The sequence below is a fragment of the Delphinapterus leucas genome, chromosome 13, assembly GCF_059928025.1.
Source record: "Delphinapterus leucas isolate spDelLeu-1000000601 "Yukka" chromosome 13, BTC_Dleu_Yukka2, whole genome shotgun sequence".
NCBI lineage: Eukaryota > Metazoa > Chordata > Mammalia > Artiodactyla > Monodontidae > Delphinapterus > Delphinapterus leucas.
In genome coordinates, this window is record NC_143141.1 from 68,624,633 (window position 1) to 68,645,087 (window position 20,455).

Here is a 20,455-nt window from a genome sequence, read left to right on the forward strand (position 1 = left end):
AGTAGTTGTGGCATGTGGGCTCAGTAGTTGTGGCTTGTGGGATCTAGAGCGCAGGCTCAGTAGTTGTGGTGCACAGGCTTAGCTGCTCTGTGGCATGTGGGATCTTCCCAGACCAGGGCTTGAACCCAGGTCCCCTGCATTGGCAGGCGGATTCTTAACCACTATGCCACCAGGGAAGTCCAAGGAAGTAATTTCTTAAATAATCCTTAACATCTACACTTAAACTCTATTCAAGTTCCAGACTCTCTCTTGAATAAAGTCAACATTGCTACTTTGTCTAATTTGCCCAGTTATAAAAGACCTGTTCTTTGCTTTCCCCAACAAAGTAAGGTTTACCTCTGGTTAAGTATCCTACAATAAACCCAGAAAATGAATTCCAATTTTATGATTTGAGCTTATGGTGAAGACAAAATGATAACTTGTAAGCACAGATCGGAGGCAGGCTGCACTTTTTAAAAATAGGAAGACAAAACCAAGGGAAAACTTGGGCCATCTTTAATAAACCAGATCAACTTCAAGCATCTATTATTCTCACATCAGCAAAGAGTCTGCTTATGAAATCGAGAAATTTCTTCTGACCTTCTAGTAATTTTTAAACATTAAATACTCTCAGCATGGAATTTACTATTGAAATTTCATCAAACTGTCCAAAATTACTTTGAAAGGTGATGATTATTCTTTTAAATCGAATTTTTAAAGGTTTATTGCCATATGAAATGATTTTTATTATACCTCTTCGTTAACTATTTTTGTGGAGACAGGAACGCATCTTCCTACTTACAAGAAAATATAAAACATTTTAACACAAATTAAACTTTAAAAATAATGGTACACAATGGTACGTATCATAGAAAACATGGATAGTATCTTCAGGTAATTGTGAAAAGATAACTGGAATTGAAGATATAGAAAGTAAACAGGGGCTTCCCTGGTGGCGCAGTGGTTGAGAGTCCGCCTGCCGATGCAGGGGACGTGGGTTCGTGCCCCGGTCTGGGGAGATCCCACATGCCGCGGAGCAGCTGGGCCCGTGAGCCATGGCTGCTGAGCCTGCGCGTCCAGAGCCTGTGCTCCGCAAAGGGAGAGGCCACAACAGTGAGAGGCCCGCGTACCGCAAAAAAAAAACAAAGTAAAAAGAAAGTAAAGAAAGGTGAATGGCAAAGACAGGCATCTGGCTCTATTATCTTCTGAGTGGAGATAGCTCTCAATTGGCCAAGGAATGTGCTGAATAAGTTAGTCCCTCACAATAACCCCTTAAGACTATAAGTGCTTTGTAACACTGTTGTGTTTCTGCCATTTTTGGTTCCTTCTCTCTCATTCCTCAGGCTAATCTTTGCATACAGGGAAAAGAAGCACAAAGAAACTCATGTACTTTTGAAAAGATGATAACTAAAACAAAATTTCTGTTCAAATTACAAAGAAACTTTGGGTTACAATACTTTGGCATTAGAAACAAAAGACTGCAATTACATTACCTTGCCATCATTATAAAGGTTTGGATTGAATCGCACACTATGACCACCAGTCGTCTCTAGATTCACAAGAGGAGGTGAACTGGGATAATCTTGAGGAAAATAGACATCAAACTCAAAGCAGCCATTTGCATAAGGAGTGTCTGCTGGACCAGTTATCAGAACCTAGTATGCACATACAAACACAAAAGCCTGTGTTACTATTCCTAAATGCTACTATTTAGAAAAACAATTCAACATGAAATAAGAACAATCTTCTTACATCCTATATACATCTCTACCAAAATGTGTTAAAAATGAAGTTAAAAGTTAAAAACATACACAGGACTAGGAAACAGTTTTAAATTACAATTAAAGTGATTTGGTTTTGGTGAAAATGGGCTTTTAAAAGAGAGATGCCCAATTGGCAGCAGGAAAGCTTACCTTAACAGCAAATACCTTTTAAAATATTAAGTTACTTTTTTTCTAAGAGCTTTCCTTCATGATCTCTACATTACTGTCAACAATTTGAGATTCTAGGTATATTCATTATCATATCTCAAAGGTATGAGAGTAACTTTCTGCTTCAAATCTTCAAGTTAATGTTTTAAGAAATAGCTTACTTTTTAAAAAAATAAATTAACATTTAAAAAATAAATTTATTTTATTTATTTATTTTTGGCTGCGTTGGGTCTTCATTGCTGTGCACGGGCGCTCTCTAGTTGAGGCGAGCAGGGGCTACTCTTCGTTGCGGTGGCTTCTCTTGATGCAGACAGAGCATGGCTCTAGGCATGCGGGCTTTAGTAGTTGTGGCACATAGGCTCAGTAGCTGTGGCTCGCAGGCTCTAGAGCACAGGCTCAGTAGTTGTGGCACACAGGCTTAGATGCTCCACAGCATGTGGGATCTTCCCAGACCAGGGCTCGAACCTGTGTCCCCTGCATTGGCAGGTAGATTCTCAGCCACTGTGCCACCAAGGAAGTCCAAGAAATAGCTTACTTTTAAATATTTTCTTCTGGGATAATGAGACAAGTAGGTAAGAGGAATAAATGTTTTCACCTAACAACTTATGATAAAAAGGTTCTGAGAGAACAGTAGGTGTGATGTTTCCCTTAGGGTTACTGGTAGTCCAAAAAATAGCAGAGAACCCAACAGTGAGTGTCAGAATTATTAAATGAATTATGTTTGAGTCAATCAACAGATATTTAGTATACAAGACATGAGCAGCAAAGCCTCGGGTCCCGAACAGCTGTGCGTGGAGGCAAGTGGTACTAGAGTCCCATTCTGTGACAACTCTGATTTATATTTTGGGGCTCCAACTTGGGATCCTTTATGTGAGGTACAGCATAATGCTTAACAGTCACAAGTTTGAACTTGTGTGGTCTATTTAGCAATAAAATACTTCCCTAGACAATCATACAATAATCAGCTCCACTGTTTGTAACAAGGAAAAGTGTGATCAATAGGCAAGGTCTAAGAGATTTCTACTGAAAATTTATCCAAAAGAGCAAAACAAAAATGCAAACAAGCAAAAAACCTTTTTCAAATCAATGGGTCAATAGTTTTAGTTGTGTATCTAAAGAAGACACAATATTTAATCCATGAATTAAATGAAGTAAAGAAAGGTTCCTCCCACCCCAGGCATCAAATCTTTAAAAATTACTAGCTGCAGCGTCTCTTGGAATTTAAGGGCAGATCACCACAGTGTTAAAACATAAAGCTGCTGGTTTTATTTATTATTGTACTACCATTACTTAAATCATATGAGTCTGTAAACACATAAATTTCCTAGAAAAGAAAAAGAGAGAAAAAATTTTGAAGACTGATAGTATAAAACATGAGAGAAGTATTCTGGATTACAAGGAAGAAGTCCTGTAACTTTTTTTCAACTGGCCAGCATTAAATCCTTTGATAGTATGTTCTAAAACTATGACAGGCTACACACAGCCTTTGTTCAGGGAAGGTATCTTGGTATTTTCTTCTAAATCTTTATTTTGAATAGTACTCTCATCCACATACTCTGAACTAACATTAGAAAAGGACTCCCTTGGGCTTCCCTGGCGGCGCAGTGGTTGAGAGTCCGCCTGCCGATGCAGGGGACACGGGTTCGTGCCCCGGTCCAGGAAGATCCCACATGCCGCAGAGTAGCTGGGCCCGTGAGCCATGGCCACTGAGCCTGCGCTCCGCAACGGGAGAGGCCACAACAGTGAGAAGCCCGCGTACCGCAAAAAAAAAAAAAGGACTCCCTTCACTGATGTCCAAAATGGTCAACAGAATTTTTATTAAATTTATTTAAATTCATGTTATTTCTAGTGCTTTATATGAATACTTGAATAACTGGATTAGCCAGGGAAATAGGAAAAAAAGTTGTTTTTTCTACCTTCATGATGTCAAGTCGCTCCTCATCACAGCGCACAAAAACACTAGAGGACGATGAAAGAGGCAGTGAGGTTGACAGCGTCACAGCTTCCTGTGCAAGGCGGCGGGCTCTGGCAGCACTGTTAGCATCGTTTGCATTTTTCACCTGAGACATGTAGTGGTAGTTTACTTTAAAACCCAATTTCCCATCTTCATCTTCAGAAACCATCTCAAACGTATCTAAAAGAAAAGAAAAAAAAAAAACACTGAAAAAAAAAAAAAAGAACCAGAATGGAGGATAGCTGTCATAATAACAAAAAATTACAAATAAACAAATCACTAACCCTTCTTCCCCCACAAAATGGAGAGGACTGCAATGTGGAAGAAGAACAAACTATAAATGTTTACGTAATACCTACATATGTGTGTTAATGCTGCTAGAGCGATGGAATATGTCATGGAAGCAAAGGAAGAAATCAACTTAAATTTACAATTTGGCAGGCAGATTATATAACATCAAGCATTTAAATCACAATGCAAAGTAGTAGATCATTTATTCTTAAAATGAATGGTATATAATGTTTTTTGCCAAAATATTTCAGAACATGAAATGCCAAGAAGTATTTCATTATATTTCATTTTTAAAAAGAGAATAAGTCTTTATATATTTGCACTGATTTGGAATCAGAAAACAGAAATGACAGGCTGATGTTTATTTCTGTATTACTTTTGAAATTTAAGTTAATAGGATAAAAGAGGATTATTAGGGAAATCTTTGAAGTACTTTGGCAGAATATAAGTAATGGGTTAATTCTTAACCATTTATTCAGGCAGATTTGGAAGGACTTAAAGTTATGATTTACTTACAAGCTATATGTCCATACAAAATAGAAAGAAAAAAAGTGGATTTGAACTACATCTCTAATTCAGATTAACCCTACCCCACCAATGGATGAAAACAAAGATATTTAAATATCTTATAAAACTAAATTAAAACCACCTACTGATACAAGGGCAAATACAAAGAAACAATGGTAACTTTTGATCTTGTGTTCATACAATTCTAAATATACAGAAAAACATGAAAACTACATTATAATTATCATTAATGCAGTAAATTTTACCAAGAACTTACTAAGTGCTAGGTCCTAGGCTAGGCTCTTTCAGTTAAATAATAAACAGGAAAATATATCTGCCTTCAAGAAGTTTATAATCTAGAAAAAAGGGGAAGACCTATAAACAGTGTCATGGGTCTGTGCACTACAAATGTACTATGTCTCAACAAGACTTCTGAGTAGTTTCTATCAGTAAAGTTGTAAACCAGAGTTATTTCATCTGCTCAACTCTGCTGCCTTTCACATAATACAGGGATAAATTTCCTTTGAGTTTTATAAACAGCAATCCACCAGATACATACATGAGCTTATCCCCACGCCTGGAGGAAATATTTATATCATATATCTATAAGAAAACAGGGTCTTCTAATACCAAAATTTTATTAAAATATACAATCGAAGATAATGGCTAGTTGCTAAAAACCTACATACTGCTTGATTCAGCAATTCCTCTTCTATTAATTTGTCCTATGGAAATAATCCTGGATGTGTACAAATATTTATATGCAATAATGCCCACTGAGATGTTGCAGACGTTACTAAAAAACTGGAAACAACCTAAAGGTCTAGTTATTGGTTAAACAAATGAGAGTACTTTATATGAGAATATTAGGCAGTCAAGGACTTCCCTGGTGGTCCAGTCATTAAAAATCCGCCTGCCAATGCAGGGCACACGGGTTCAAGCCCTGGTCTGGGAAGATCCCACATGCCGAGGGGCAACTAAGCCTGTGCACCACAACTACTGAGCCCACGTTCTAGCCCCTGCTCACCACAACTAGAGACAGCCCGCATGGAGCAACAAAGACCCAGCACAGCCAAAAAAAATTTTTTTTTAATATATAAAGTACTTTAAAAAAATAATTAGGCTTATAAAAAATATTAGGCAGTCAATAAATATCAAGTTGTATAAGAATCGTGATATGAGAAAATATTTGATACATAAGTTAGAAAACGCAGTTTACTAAAAAACAACACAACAGAAAACCCGTTATTTTTTCTAAATTATTCTAAAAGTCAATGGATAGCAAAACTCAATTACATTTAAAGTCACGTCCAACTGGCAGAGTTTATGATTTTAAGTGATATGAGAGAAGCCTCCTGGCTGACTAACATTAATCAAAGGCTCTGGCCTATGACTCTGACAGTTATGACATAAATCTACATTTTTTTTTGGACTCCTACTTTGGTGTTCTTTTTAATATAGTCAATGTACTTTGGGCTGGTTCTCAAGAATGAAAAAGAGGGACATACAATAATAGTTAATAATGGTCATCAAAATTTGGAATTCTAGTGTTTATTCCTAAACCAGCACCTTATGAAGGGTGCTTATATGATCTTTTCATCAGTCCTTACTTGTCAAGAGTTTGGGAATGGGAAACGCTACATTTTCCAAAGGTATATCCCTTGGAATTCTAAAATGGTAAGAGTAACAGACTTGGTTCAAAGTCCCAGGTCTTGGCTTCCTTCAGGCAAGGATATGCAGACATGGAGGGGTAAAGAAAGAAAACCACTTTCTGCCTGTTTGTTAGACATTTGGCTTTGTTTTTTTCCTGGTTTCTACCGAATCATGATTTCCAAACATAACTATAAACACAGATATAAATTCAGAGATAGAAAGATGATAAAAATTTTTGCATGTGTGTATATATAAACATACATACACACATATATAGAGTATATGAATAATTCATGGTAAAAGCAAGTTTGAAATTCTTTAATTTTACCAGAACACATTTCAATAGCACTATTAAAAAATGTAAAATGAGAGCTGAAGAAATAAAGAGTACAATTTCAACTTACCAAACTGTAATTTCTTCATGACAGCCACATATTTTTCTTCAAGTGATTTCAATACTGATAAAGGTTTGGGTTTCATAGCCACCTTCTTTGAATATTCACCTAGTTTTTTTTCTGTTATTTAATATTTCAAGATAAATAACATAAGTATACATTTTCGAAGAGTAAAACAAAAAAACTATTAACTTCTAGAGTTCAGAATTTGAATTCTGAAAAATTACCAAACTCTTCATAATTATCTTCCTATTGTACCATTTTAAAATTAAAAGATTTCTTTCTATTTCATAAAAATAACTAATAGGGCTAAAAATCTTATCAATTTTAAAGCTTAAATTCTTAAAATGCTAATTAGATTTCATCTATTCAGGCAAAAACAGCAGAAATAAAGCAATAGATGATGAAGAATCATTTATTTCTTCCATTGCTAACATGTGAAAATGCCAATTTTAACTGAATTCTTACACACTATTAATGTACTGTTTTCTATCTAATACAATTGCATTTTTCAATTTTATAACTTTCAGTGGGAAGAGAAATTTATAATGCATGCTGTCAGCCTACCAACAGTCTTAGAAATCATACACAGTAGAGATAAATATTTTAAAATTAGAGACTGTACATAATTAGCTTGAAAACCTGACATAGAACAGAATCTTTAAGTAAATAACTTGCTGGAAAACCATTAACATAGAGGGAAGAGAAGGCGGTTTTCAGTAGTAAATGAAACATCTTTGTATCAAAAGAAAAGGAGCATAAAGAGAATAGTGCTGTACCTTGATTTGCTTGCCGCAAACTGGTAGTGGCTGCATAAACAATCTCAGCAGTCCTCTGAATGTCTGGCACCAAAAGAGTAAGTCCTTCTGGCTCTTGATCAGATGCATCTGGTTTTACTCCTGTTTTAACATTTTCCCTTTTAGATCTGAAAAGGTTTTTTTAATATGGAAAGAAATGCAAGGAAAATTAAGATTTTAGTTTTGAAAAATAAATACTTCCATAAATCAGTAACAATTTAAAAATCAACATGATAGTCTGCATTTCATTTGACATACACATGATATATACCAGGAGTGGTTTAAATTAGATTCATTTTGAAACCATAGGATAATGCCTAGCATAATAACCAAAGTTTCCGGTAGGTTGTCTCTTCATATGCAAAAACAGACAAGAGTTAAACACTGTAGAAATGTCATACTGTAAAAAGACCCCAATACCTGGTATGTCCTTCGATCCACACCTTTAAAAACATACTTACAGTAACTATGCACCTAGAAGTATATGCACTTCTATATCTAAAAGTAAAAGATCCTCTGCCTTCTAAGACTTGGGAATCAAAGATCCATAGGTGGTTTTTCAGTTTAATACTATTTGTATTTCACTTAGAGTATATTAATTTCCAAGGGGGGGGGAGAAAAGGAAAAATTCCAGAATAAAGTGCAGGTTCACTACTAGGTAACTTAATATAATGTGCTTCTATACACTGAATCTTTATTTAAACGTTAAGTTTTAGGGCATAATCATTTTAAAGATATTCTTCTGTATTCCCTATTCAGGGTCTAATACAGACTCAAATTAAATTTTCTAGGTGAATGCAGTAGCATTTTATTAACAAGGTTCACTAAAAACAGCAACTAAATATCAATTTCCTTTTTTCTATTTCAACTCTCAGCATGTTTTATTCACATCATCATTACACTACTTCTTAGATACTAAAAATCTACATCTTTGTTAATTCATTAAATAGATAATTTAAAACAAACTGAAATCACATATAAATAAAAGCGTTTAAAATGTTTATGCTAAGGTATGATCTAAACTACGCATCATTCATTTTTCTAGTTTGTACAGCTACTAACAAAAGGACATGGCTATTATATTAAAACAACATTTCACAAAGTGGGCATGGAGCCTTAGAGAACTATAAAAAGACTAACAGAAGATAGAAGAGTCTTTAACAAAATAATATCATGCAATCTATGTCCAAATAAACTGTTCTTTATCACAAAGACAAAAATCTGCTCAGAAGCAATTCAGTGCTTAACTTTAGGTAGATAGTAAGAGGTAAATTAAGAAGAGCCACTCAGATGGATAACAAGGGTAACCGGATTTAGTGTTATGCATGAGTCTTGAATTGGCTCCCACAGTGTGAAAATCTAGCATCCACAGATATTTTTATACCACCTCATACACCACCTCACCTGGCAAGAGGATTTAACTTAAGAACCATAATGTGTCACTGGGTTACTGCTTTTTCTCCTACCCTCTCTTCTTATCTTCCCTGATGTATATGTGGGAGTCACAGAGAACACATGGCCAACTCTCATTTGCTACTCAGGAACCACTTGGTAGATGTTTTGCTGTGTATCATATTAGGCATCAACCTCTGTGTGTGAACATGTATACGAACATATATGTTTGCATATGTAAGTAAGGAGAATATAGTGAATGAATGTTTTAAGACTGAAATAGACATTTTACTGCTAGAATCAAATAACATACTGCATCTTTTATAGATATGAAGTTAAGCTGAGACTACAGTTTAATAGTGAGTCTGACAATTTTTTAAATAAAGATATGATTCTGGTAGACAAGATCAAACAGATTCTCAAATTCTGCATTTACCAATGGCTGTTCACAAACTTTGTGAAACACTGAGAGTCAAGAAAAAACACTTAAGTTGATTGATAGTACCCCCTCTGAATTTATAAAGACTCTCTCTCTCCCCAGTTGCAAATGATTCTCTTCCTGGGGCTTAAAAAAATTCTTAATTAGAAGGGCCACTGAACAATAGGAAAACAACAGTAAGTAGTTTGAGAAAACAGAAGAGTTATGGTTACAGCTATAATAAAATAAAGATGGTTTCCTAAATCTATCATTAGTCAGTTGATCCATTATATTCTCAATAAAGATGTCACTTAAAGAAACATATCTTGCCAAGCAGAGAAGGAAGATTACAGGAGTGAAGCTCACTTTTCCAGAATTAGGGTATTTTCTCCTTGAAGAAACAAGAACCTCTGGCATGGAGAGTAAACTGCCTCAATGCAATTTAGAGCAAGTTACCCTCAGAAAACTACTGATTCTAAATTTCAAGCCCTATTCATGAATACCAATTTCCTAACTCCAGTTTTTAAAAGATGATTAGTAGGAGAAATCTCTATTATTAAAATACTGCAAATAGTTAGGATAAAAATTTTTGTTATTTTTGACCACAAAATTTTAAAAATGTTTAAGAATTGTGCAAAAAAATCCACAGAAATTTTAAAAACAGCATTTTTTACACCAAATGCGTAAAAGAAATAATCACATACATCTTGAAGATAATGGCTGAATCATAAAGCAGACATAATTAGACCTTTACAGCAGGTTCTAACGAGAATTTTTTATGTGGATAGTCTTTTTGAAAAAACATACAGCAGAAAAAGGAATAATCTTCAAAAGGTAAAAGTACTTCAAATATATGAAGAACACACACTACCTGCCTGATGATGACTACAACTAGTCATTGTCTGACATTAAACTACAGACAGCAGTCTCTTTTCTATAAAAGCTGCAGGTTACTGTCAACCCATATGTAGGCCCAGCTCATGAAAAAAGGCCATACCTTAGCTCACATCCTGAAGTCTGTGTGAAAAGCTATTTGAGTTCAAGGCACCTAGCTGGAAGTAGGTCTTTGAGACTGACAATGGATCCAACATGGTAAAAGCAATCAGCGACGGCCGCTACCATGGTATCCGCTGCTTTGTGCATACGTTGAATCTGGTTGTGATCACTGCCCTGAAGAAATACGAGGAATCAACTGAAGTTTCTACTATTGCACAGAATTATCTGCAAACATTTTCCACTATGCTGTGAATTCCAACGACACAGCTAATAAATTAAGCAAATTTTGGCTCTGTGACATATAATCTAAACTAGGATGTGAGCAGAATGGGCAAATCTTTCTTGTGAAAACAAAAAGAAAAAAGAAACCCATAACTCAACATTCAGTTATATTGAACTGCTTCTTCTAATTCTACCACCCACATTAAGTTGGATATTTGTATGACTACAAGATATCAGAATTATGCTCTCTTATAATCTATAAACTAAAAACAGCTTAATACAACTATTTTCTTGGTTGGACATTAGGAAAGACCACTTCAATCCCCTGCACTCCTAATACTAAAGTCAAAACTATCAAGCTGTTGAAATAAACATTTAAAAAGCAGAGCCACATTGAAGAAGTAATCAGGACACCATGTGCTGAAATGTCCAGATTCAGAAGTATTAAGAATTAGTGTCTTAGAGGAAGATTCTAAAACTACAAGAGAATGAAACTTCTATATTTACCTATAAAACAATGCACCATATCCACAGTTCTAAAGCTCTTTGCCAGGAATTATAGTTAAAAAAAAATTAAAAGTAAAAGTAAGCAGAAAGATTTTTAAAAATATTACTGTGGAGAATTATTTGCTTCTAATGTCTATAGAAAACACGAAAATAATTTTTGAAATGCACCACTAAATGGGATAAGACCTTTGTAAGATGAATGTTTTCCATGCTTATTTTAAAGCTTAGTTTTAAACTTTAGATTCCTTTTTGTTTTTACTTAAATTCTTTCCAAATGGAAGTACTGGTTTTAGTTCTCAATATGATTTAAATGAAAGTAGAAAATAAAATCTTCTTTGTCTTAAATGAAGCATAAATGAGCAATAGGAGAGAAGGGAATATTCAAAACAGAGGTATGAGAAGCCTTTGAAAATAAAACCTTGATTTTTAGATTAGATAAAAATATAATAGTTTTCCAGTCAGATTAAACATCACAGGACAAATACGGTACTGTGTGCTGCTGTGGAATGGAGTTGCCACAAGTAATATGCTTCACCAGGGGACAATCCAACTGGGGCTAAGAGATATTAAAACAAATGTTGGCACTGCTGTCTCCACCACCAAGTAAAAAAGGTTGACGAACCACTGAACTTGTTCAAGGTCATCACAAAAAGAAACTTAAAAAATATATATATACTGTTGCAACAAATGCTTCTTGTCTAAGAAATCAGGCTTTTTCACTTTGTAGCTTTGAGAAACAGAGGAAAAAGAAAAGATAGGAAATGTTTTTCCAATGAAAACAAATGTAGGAGGACTGGAACTGAAATTCTTTCTCAACTGAAGCCCTAAATGAACTAACTTAAAGGAGTTAAAACAAGAGAGTTTGATAGAAAATATGCCGTTTAAGAAGTAAATCAACTAATCTTATTGCTTAGTTGGATAAAATGGAATTGGGTATTTCCACAAGACAATTCAGTTATTTTAAAAACTGATGAACTTTGCACTGGAAGACACTTTGGGATAGCTAAGGGAAAGGGCAATCAAGGATGCTTACTTTAATAATGCTATTAAAGAGAAGTTCAATGTTGAGAACACCTTACACTCAACAGAGTCATTTGTGTCATGTCCTTATTAGCAATTAAGATTATGTGATTGGCGGCAAGTGCCTTTTTCAAACTTTTGGTGAAGCTATCAAATACTAAATATACAAAATATGATTATTTGTCTACTGGAGTCGAGCAGGAAGAGTCTGCACAAAAGATCAAGGACAAAATATCTGCCTTTGCTCCAACTCCAAGGAGGCTACGAAGTGCCACACTTACTCAAAAGTGAAACCAAACTACTATGGCTGTACTTTGACTTCATTTTGAGGTTGAAATGGCCAGCAGATGAATTTCACCAAGAATGGTACTTAAAATCTGAAGGGCTCACATTTTCACACTGTGATTATTTTGTGGGCAACAAAATGAATTTTCACACTAGGTAATTATATTTCAAGTGGAAACAATACACATATAAAGGTTTAAAGTATTACGCTACCGATGCCACAAATCCCTTTATTAATGGAGGTGACAGAGTTGCTTTCAAGTTCTTTCTTTTTTAAGAATCTAAAATAAAATGCTGATCGACAACTGGTCATAAACAGACAGGAGTTGTTTTTGCTATTTGTTATTTAAATATCGAGTTTTGCTAATAAACTCTTTAATTTCTTCTTGACAAGGGAGTTAAAGATATTACAAATATAGGACATACTAAGATAGTAACAAAATTCAGGAGATGGAAAACAATAGGGTGTTTAGCGGGGTGGGAAGAGGCTTCTCCAGCAACATAGAGAAAATAATTATATCTCCAACACACACCCTAGTCTATGCAAGTAGACACCAAATCAGCTTGAAAAGACAGTAAAGGAAAAATACATAATCAATAACTAAGAAATTTTCAGAGGAAATGTTTTTATTGATTCTTTTGAGCAAAAAAAAAAAAATCAAATGGGTAAAGCTGACTTAATCCTCATTTAAGTGATAATTACATGAAGTTGCTACCAGCTCATGTTCTACAGACCACAAAACACAGTTTACCTTACTTAGGTTACCTTAGTGATCTAGTAATTATTACTTAGGCACAACTCGAATGGCTATGCATATCTAACGAAATATGCTGCCTTTTAACATCTTATCATAGTGTTAAAAAAAATTCTTCAGGGGAGTGAAAAAAGATAAGCAAAAGAAAATATAAGAAAAATTCTGTAGAATCTGCATTCTTATATATACTTTTTTAATTATCAAAAGCAAAATTTTCAATTAAAAAATTTTACTTGTCAACATTAAAAATATTTATGTATCCTAAATTTCCAAAGCCAAATCAAAAATAAGTTCACACTTTGATTTCTAATTATTCACTGATGCATAAATCCAATTGTTCTTTGGAAGTTAAGTTCAATTTAGTAAATAAATATACTTGATTGGGACATTAGGAAATCTGACGTCTTATCATAGCTCTCTGCCACTAAGCACGAGACCTTGGAACAAATCACAGTACTTATGGGCCTTGTTTTCATCATTTATAAAAAGGGGGATATGAACTATCTGAACTCTTAAGAGCATTCCTTATAGTTCTAAAACCCTGCAGATATTATGGGACAGGTTACTTATCGTGAAGTGCCCAGAAAGATTTACAAACTAAATCTTACTTAGCAAAAGACTTCAAATTCAGCAATTAAGATTGCTTGAGATTTTGTCAGAAATAAGATAGTGGAAACCATCTTGAAACATAAAGCTCATCTAATGCAATCTGACAAGGAATAAATAATCATTTTATATGTTATGCTACTGAGGTAGAAGTATTAAGTCAATTTATAATTTTTAATGAGTTTATGTTTGTTAATCACTTAAATAATAGAATAAGCTGTACTTTGGTACTTGATCTAAGTGTTTTTCAGGAATCAGCTAAAGGTGAAGTCTAGCCATTACACAAGCATGTCACCTTAGTGATCAATGAACAATTTTGGTAAAAGGTAGCAATGGGGTATAAAAATAGAAGTATCTGGACTACGGGTCAATCAACTTGTCTTTTTTTTTTTTTTTTTTAATTATTTATTTGGCTGTGCTGGGTCTTAGCCGCAACATGCAGGATCTTTAGTCGCTGCATGTGGGATTTAGCTCCCTGACCAGGGATTGAACCCAGGCTCCCGGCCTTGGGAGCGTGGAGTCCTACCCACTGAACCACCAGGGAAGTCCCTTTCTTCATAAATGTTGTTTTTGATAATGAACACTACAGGCATCAGGAAAGTGGGGAGCTAAATCCCAGATTTATTACCTATTAGTAAGTTTTTAAATGTTAAATTCTAAGTAATAGTTTCATTCTTCGTAGAACAAGAATATTTTCTTGTCTACCACACAGAGCAGAAAAAACTAGTAATACACATCTAAGAACTTCTGAAACTCTATATCCTACACAAAAGTTAGGTTATAATATTATTCTTTGTATTTTTTACACAGCTATATGCTACTATATATTTATTATAACTTTTCCCACATTTAAAGCAGTTTGGCTTATTCTTCAGAAACAAGAAGGGAAATGAATAAAAACATAGAGGCTGGAACATAAATATTATACTAATCAAAATTATTTCAAACTGACAGAACAAAAGGAATTCAGAAAATACTTTTGTCTTTTATCTGCCTAAGTCATTAATCTGACAGTTAGAAAAATTCATTTTTACCAGATTTTTTTTTTTTTTTGCAGTAGGCGGGGCTCTCACTGTTGTGGCCTCTCCCGTTGCAGAGCACAGGCTCCGGACCCGCAGGCTCAGTGGCCATGGCTCATGGGCCTAGTCGCTCCGCGGCATGTGGGATCTTCCCAGACCGGGGCACAAACCCGTGTCCCCTGCATTGGCAGGCGGACTCTCAACCACTGTGCCACCAGGGAAGCCCCATTTTTACCAGATTTTGATCTCTCATAACTGGCATAAAATTAAGTAGTAGTGACCTTGGACTTATGTGCAGTAAACATCTAATCACAGGCTGTCTTCGGCATGTGTCTAACAAACACTGCTTACACCTTTATACATCCTTTACCTCCTACTTTTGTATCAGGGTGTCATTCTCACATGCGCTCTCCCTCGCCCCCTGCCCCAGCCTCTCTCCTTTGGCCCCTAGGGAACTATTTCTTCCACTGCTTGTAGATATAAAAATTAAAAGTATTAAACACAAAAATCATCAAATTATAAAACTAAAAAAAAAAAACAGAAAGTAAGGCTTTTTGGATAAAATAAATGAAAAACTGGTTTTTATCTGCATTCGGCAAGAAAGAAAAGTGTCAATATTGCTATACTGAGGGCACCTGAAAAACGGAACATTTATGGTAATAAAGTTTTCAAAAACTATGCAAGGGAGTGAATTCTACTTATCCTTTATAGACAAATGTTAAACTTTTTGTTCTTCGTGTCTATTACAGCAATAGACAGGCAAAAGAATTTTATTGTTTTGGAGGTCCTCTGATCTTTTTATTGCAGTGATTATTAAGGTGGCTTCTGAATAATTTCTCTGAAATAAAGTAAATAAGCTACTTAATATTAATGAGGCAAACGAAGTTAAATAGAAACAATATTTAAATCAACCATTTCCTATTTTTGTTCAAATTATTATAAAAAATTTCAACTGAACAAGAAAAAAGTACAAAATTTCCATATGATAGCATCACGAAATGTCCCAATTTTGTTTAAATTTTAAGTGATAGATGATGTTAGAAAATGGCCTAAGTAGAAAATTACATTTAACATTATAGGTACATTTAAGGTATGTTTTCAAAATGGTATAAAACCAGTGTACAAAACATGCTATTATATACTTAGAAAAAAATTAATTTCTGAAATAGTCCTCATAATTAATTATCTAAATGTTATCTGTTTCAGACAAAAGTTGGAAAGTGCTGAATGTAAAAATTCTCTATTTTGAAGCAATACACTTTTGCCTAGTCTTTAGTTAGGAATGTTTCCCTGACTTATCTTAATATAAATTTTTACTAATAATCAGCCAACAGCAATATTAATCAGTTTATTTATGTTGACCGTTAGACTCAAATTAACTCTAAGCAGTTACTGCCAATTGTGAATCTTGAGAGGACTTATTAGGAGAGGTGGTAGACATGAGTAAAAGAATATTAAAATATCATCATCTTTAGGAAGTTCTTAATGCAATTTGTACAGTAAATATTTAACAACTTTTTAAAGACAGACTAAATCACTCCTAGGTGCCACCTTACCATGTCAACAGGTTAGTCTTGCCAGGAAAGATGAACATAATAAACTAGAAGTACATACATTTATTCCTTGAATAGTGCTCTGGTTTACACTAATGCCAATCCCATCAGAATACTGTAATTATCTGTCACCAAACTAATCCTCATCCATAGGAGAGTGAGGATGAGAATCAAAATACCACTCTAAATTGTAGCCACATTAAAACAAAAGCAAGGCTAGTCTGGCTTCTGCTAACCTTCGTTTCTCCCAATTAAGCACAGATAAAAGGGGGAAGGAGAGTAAGACAGTCAATGGACATACATCATCCCATTTCTTCTCCTTTTTAATTTTGTTAGTTTATATTTGCAAAATGCCATTACTTTTAGAGGACTTGATGTATCCTATTAATAAAGTTTCCCAAAGCGTGAGAAAACATTAAGTAATAATTAGACATGGTATTAGTTAACTGAATTGAAGATTGAGAAAACTAGTCTCTTTCCAATGAAAAGAAAGGTCTCAGTAAGCCTTTGGTAATTTCTTAGCATTGTTAAATCTTCCTTATTAAAACACAAAACGGGTCTGGAGTCAGACACTAACTTTTTTTTTTTTTTAATATTTATTTATTTTTGGCTGCATCAGGTCTCAGTTGCAGCACGTGAGATCTTTGTTGAGGCACGCAGGATCTTTCATGGCAGCACTTGGGCTCTTCGTTGTGGTGTGTGGGCTTCTCTCTAGTTGTGGTGTGTGGGTTTTCTCTAGTTGTGGCGCAAAGGCTCCAGGACACATGGGCTCTGTAGTTGTGGCGCATGGGTTCCAGAGTGCTTGGGCTCTGTAGTTTGCAGCACGTGGGCTCTCTAGTTGAGGTGCACGAGCTCAGTAGTTGTGGCGCACAGGCCCAGTTGCCCTGCAGCATGTGGGATATTAGTCCTCTGACCAGGGATCAAACCTACGTCCCCTGCCTTGTAAGGTGGATTCTTTACCACTGGACCATCAAGGAAGTCCCAGACACTAATTTCTTAAATTTAGTTTATTCACTTTTAGACTTATCTTCTATTTATGGCAAATGATACTGGTCCGTCTGATATGTTAGTAATGTGAAGTTTCCTCTTTAAATAAAATGTTTGGTTAAAAAAGAAAATCTGATCTAAAGGAAGATTCTAGCAAAAGCATGGGTGGTATAAGGTTTGAAAGTTCCTCCTCATAAATGCTGAGGCTCTTCACTCTGACAAAGAATTTCTACCAAGAAAAATTTCCTTCAGTTTTCAACCATGAAAATGGTTTGGTTTATTTTGATCCGATTAATAAAAATCCCATAATCACATGATACTCTTTTAAGATGAACTCTAAAATAATATAGACAAAAGGCTCCAGAAAAATTAAATCTAAAGCCTACTTACTGTCATATAAGTTTTCCACATATACAATTTTGGCTGGATGACAGCTTTAAGGAAATAGAAGAATTGTATGAAAATGAATGTAGTCTCACCCTGTCATTCCTAAACCTTAATATAAAAGATTTTAGATTCTCTGCTAATGATTCTGAGCCTCTGTCAAGCCAATAGATGACTGTTTTCTGTCTTCAGTAAAATAACCTAGTAGGATTAGTACTGGAGAACTTCTGCGTAGGATTACAGACTTCAAATTCTGGTATGTTAACAAAGGAAACCATGCTCCGAAAACCATTTATTCGATAGCACTTACACTTTATTGAAGGAGATCCCCAGGGATAAATCCGCAGTCACTGATACTAACACATAGGCAGAATAATGTAGTTAATAAGTAATTTAAAGCCTGAGTTATATTATTTCTTTTTTAAAGTCAAACATCTGAAACATAGACAGTATTTCTACCTAGGAACTAACTTTCTTTTAAGTCCATAATTTTAGAGCAAGAATGCTAATAGACTCAAATCCTCAGTCCCCAGAATGGTAGGATGGGAGAGGACACAAACAGCTCAACTGTCAAGATAGAAAGGATGAAAATCTCTTCCATGGCAATTTAGTCTTGTTCTAACTCCCACCCTAACCATTCAGATACACTGCAAGACAATCTTTTTATAATGCAGATCTGATTAGATCTCTGTTGAAATCCTTTCAATGGCTCATCACATTTAAGAGTAGGTAACTATGAAGTTCTTCAAGCCCCTGCTTTCCTCTCTAGCCTCATTTCCCACCCCTATTTCTAACCCGAAGGACACCCAGGCACACCAAACTTCTTTATTCTCTACATTTTGCTGAATACTTGATGCTTTCTTTCACTCCTAACATTCTTTACACAGCCTGGTATATCAGGCCCCGGCTCCTCTTTATTTAGCCAATTCTTATGTATTCTTTGGGCTTCCAAATCTGGGTTGATCCTCCAGTAATGTTTTAAACTTCTAATATGCCATGTACTGTGTTATTAAAACTGCCTAGTTATTGTTTCCCCCATAATCTGTCAGTCCCTTAGAAAAAGACCTAATTTTCTTGTTATGCTCTCATGAACATTCAATAAACATCCGTTAAATGAACAAATCAGTGACGCTCTTGTGACCAGGCCAGATATCACCTATCTGAATATAAGCGCAAGTTTCTAAAACACAAATTAGATAAAAGCAAAGTAAATGATCTGCCTTTTCAGCTTCTTAATGATATTTTCCTATTTCCTCTTATAGAAGGTTTCAGGCTTGGAGGGGAGAGTCAGTTAACCTATATAATCTCTATCATTCTTTGAATTTTGAGATTAAAATTAGTTGGGTTTAAGCATTGTCCTCAAGATAGGATACTTTTTTTTTTTTTTTTTTTTTGCGGTACGCGGGCCTCTCACTGCTGTGGCCTCTCCCGTCGCGGAGCACAGGCTCCGGACGCGCAGGCTCAGCGGCCATGGCTCACGGGCCCAGCCGCTCCGCGGCATGTAGGATCCTCCTGGACCGGGGCACGAACCCGCATCCCCTGCATCGGCAGGTGGACTCTCAACCACTGTGCCACCAGGGAAGCCCAAGATAGGATACTCTTAATTGGATTATTCCAACCAGTAAAAGTAAACTTCCTCTTTAGATTTGGGCAAAACGTTTTAATTTTTTTCATCCAAAAAAGCTAAAAATTGTAAGTATAACATATACAGAAGAAATAATATCAATGTAAATCATTATATGTAACCACAATTATCATCCAGAGACCTGCAAATTACATAGAGAATCTATCTTTTCTTTATCTAATATGACAAAATTGTGCTATGTTAAATTTTCATTTGGAGGGAAAAAACTGCATGCCTTTTGTGTATTCCTGGCTTTTAGAAAGAAAAAAAAAAGTAACAAATGAGAAATAATAAGAAGAAAACAAGGCAATACAATAACATACATAAACATAATTAGTAAACCAGTACTTGCTTTCTTGCTTAAAAAAAAAAAAGAAAAACCTATACTAAATAGATGTACTCTATCTACCCTTACCTATTTTTCCCCTGAGCCCCCAGGTGCAGATGTGGCCAGGACATCCCAGGGAATCACCCACAGTCAACGCATCCCCCCCACCTGCCTTATTTCCTACTGAGAGAAAAAGAGACAAAAATAATGCAAAAATGTTCTGAGCTGGGGAACACCTACACATTATTTTTAAAGTCATAACTCCAAATCCTGATGAAGCACTAAAACACATCCTAAAAGTGATATGTAAACAGAATGTAATTTGCCTTGACCATCCTCTTCTCAGAGTATCCTGGGTTTTGTTTTTGTTTTTAAATACAGTTGGGGATCAGGTAGAGGGGAGGGGGGAGGGGGAAGCTTTGCATCTTGAAACAGTGTAAAAAATAAATTTAGACCAATTTCTGTGGGTATAAACTTTACAGGAAATTGGACTATACTGTTCACTTTATTAGAGTTCTAGTCTGATGAAAATATGAAAAGAAATACATTTAAGTTTTGACAGGCTGGAAAAGAGTAGATTTTCCCCTCTTTCTGTGAAGTGGAAAGTGAATTCTCAAGGTGCCAAACCTTGATAGGAAAGTAGGGATGTTACAACATGTATGTCTTTGCTGGCTTCTTTTTGTAACAGAGGCTGTATTCTACACATATATAAAAAAATAACAGATATCATGAGGAATCTTGATGAAGAGGCACATTCAAACCATAATACAAAACTCTCTTTAGTGCTTGTCAGTAAAATAGCTTTAAAATATACTGCACAGGGTCACTGTAAAGATAAAATAAAAAAATGAA

The 20,455-nt window shown here is 35.1% G+C and overlaps 1 protein-coding gene across 13 annotated transcripts in view; it reads right to left on the minus strand.

The window, feature by feature from the left end:
• BIRC6 (baculoviral IAP repeat containing 6) overlaps nucleotides 1-20,455 on the minus strand; it is a 245,498-nt gene that overhangs the window by 18,458 nt on the left and 206,585 nt on the right. For 10 of the 13 annotated variants that reach the window (XM_089922371.1, XM_089922372.1, XM_022574123.3 and 7 more), the window contains 4 exons: nucleotides 7,490-7,635; nucleotides 6,720-6,830; nucleotides 3,827-4,044; nucleotides 1,473-1,634 (listed from right to left, as the gene is read on the minus strand). In XM_089922371.1, coding sequence (XP_089778497.1) covers nucleotides 1,473-1,634; nucleotides 3,827-4,044; nucleotides 6,720-6,830; nucleotides 7,490-7,635 — 637 coding nt within the window. Of the gene's footprint in view, nucleotides 1-1,472; nucleotides 1,635-3,826; nucleotides 4,071-6,719; nucleotides 6,831-7,489; nucleotides 7,636-10,314; nucleotides 10,488-20,455 lie in introns of those variants that run through there. The other 3 variants (XM_089922375.1, XM_089922378.1, XR_016395304.1) reach the window with 3 other exon arrangements.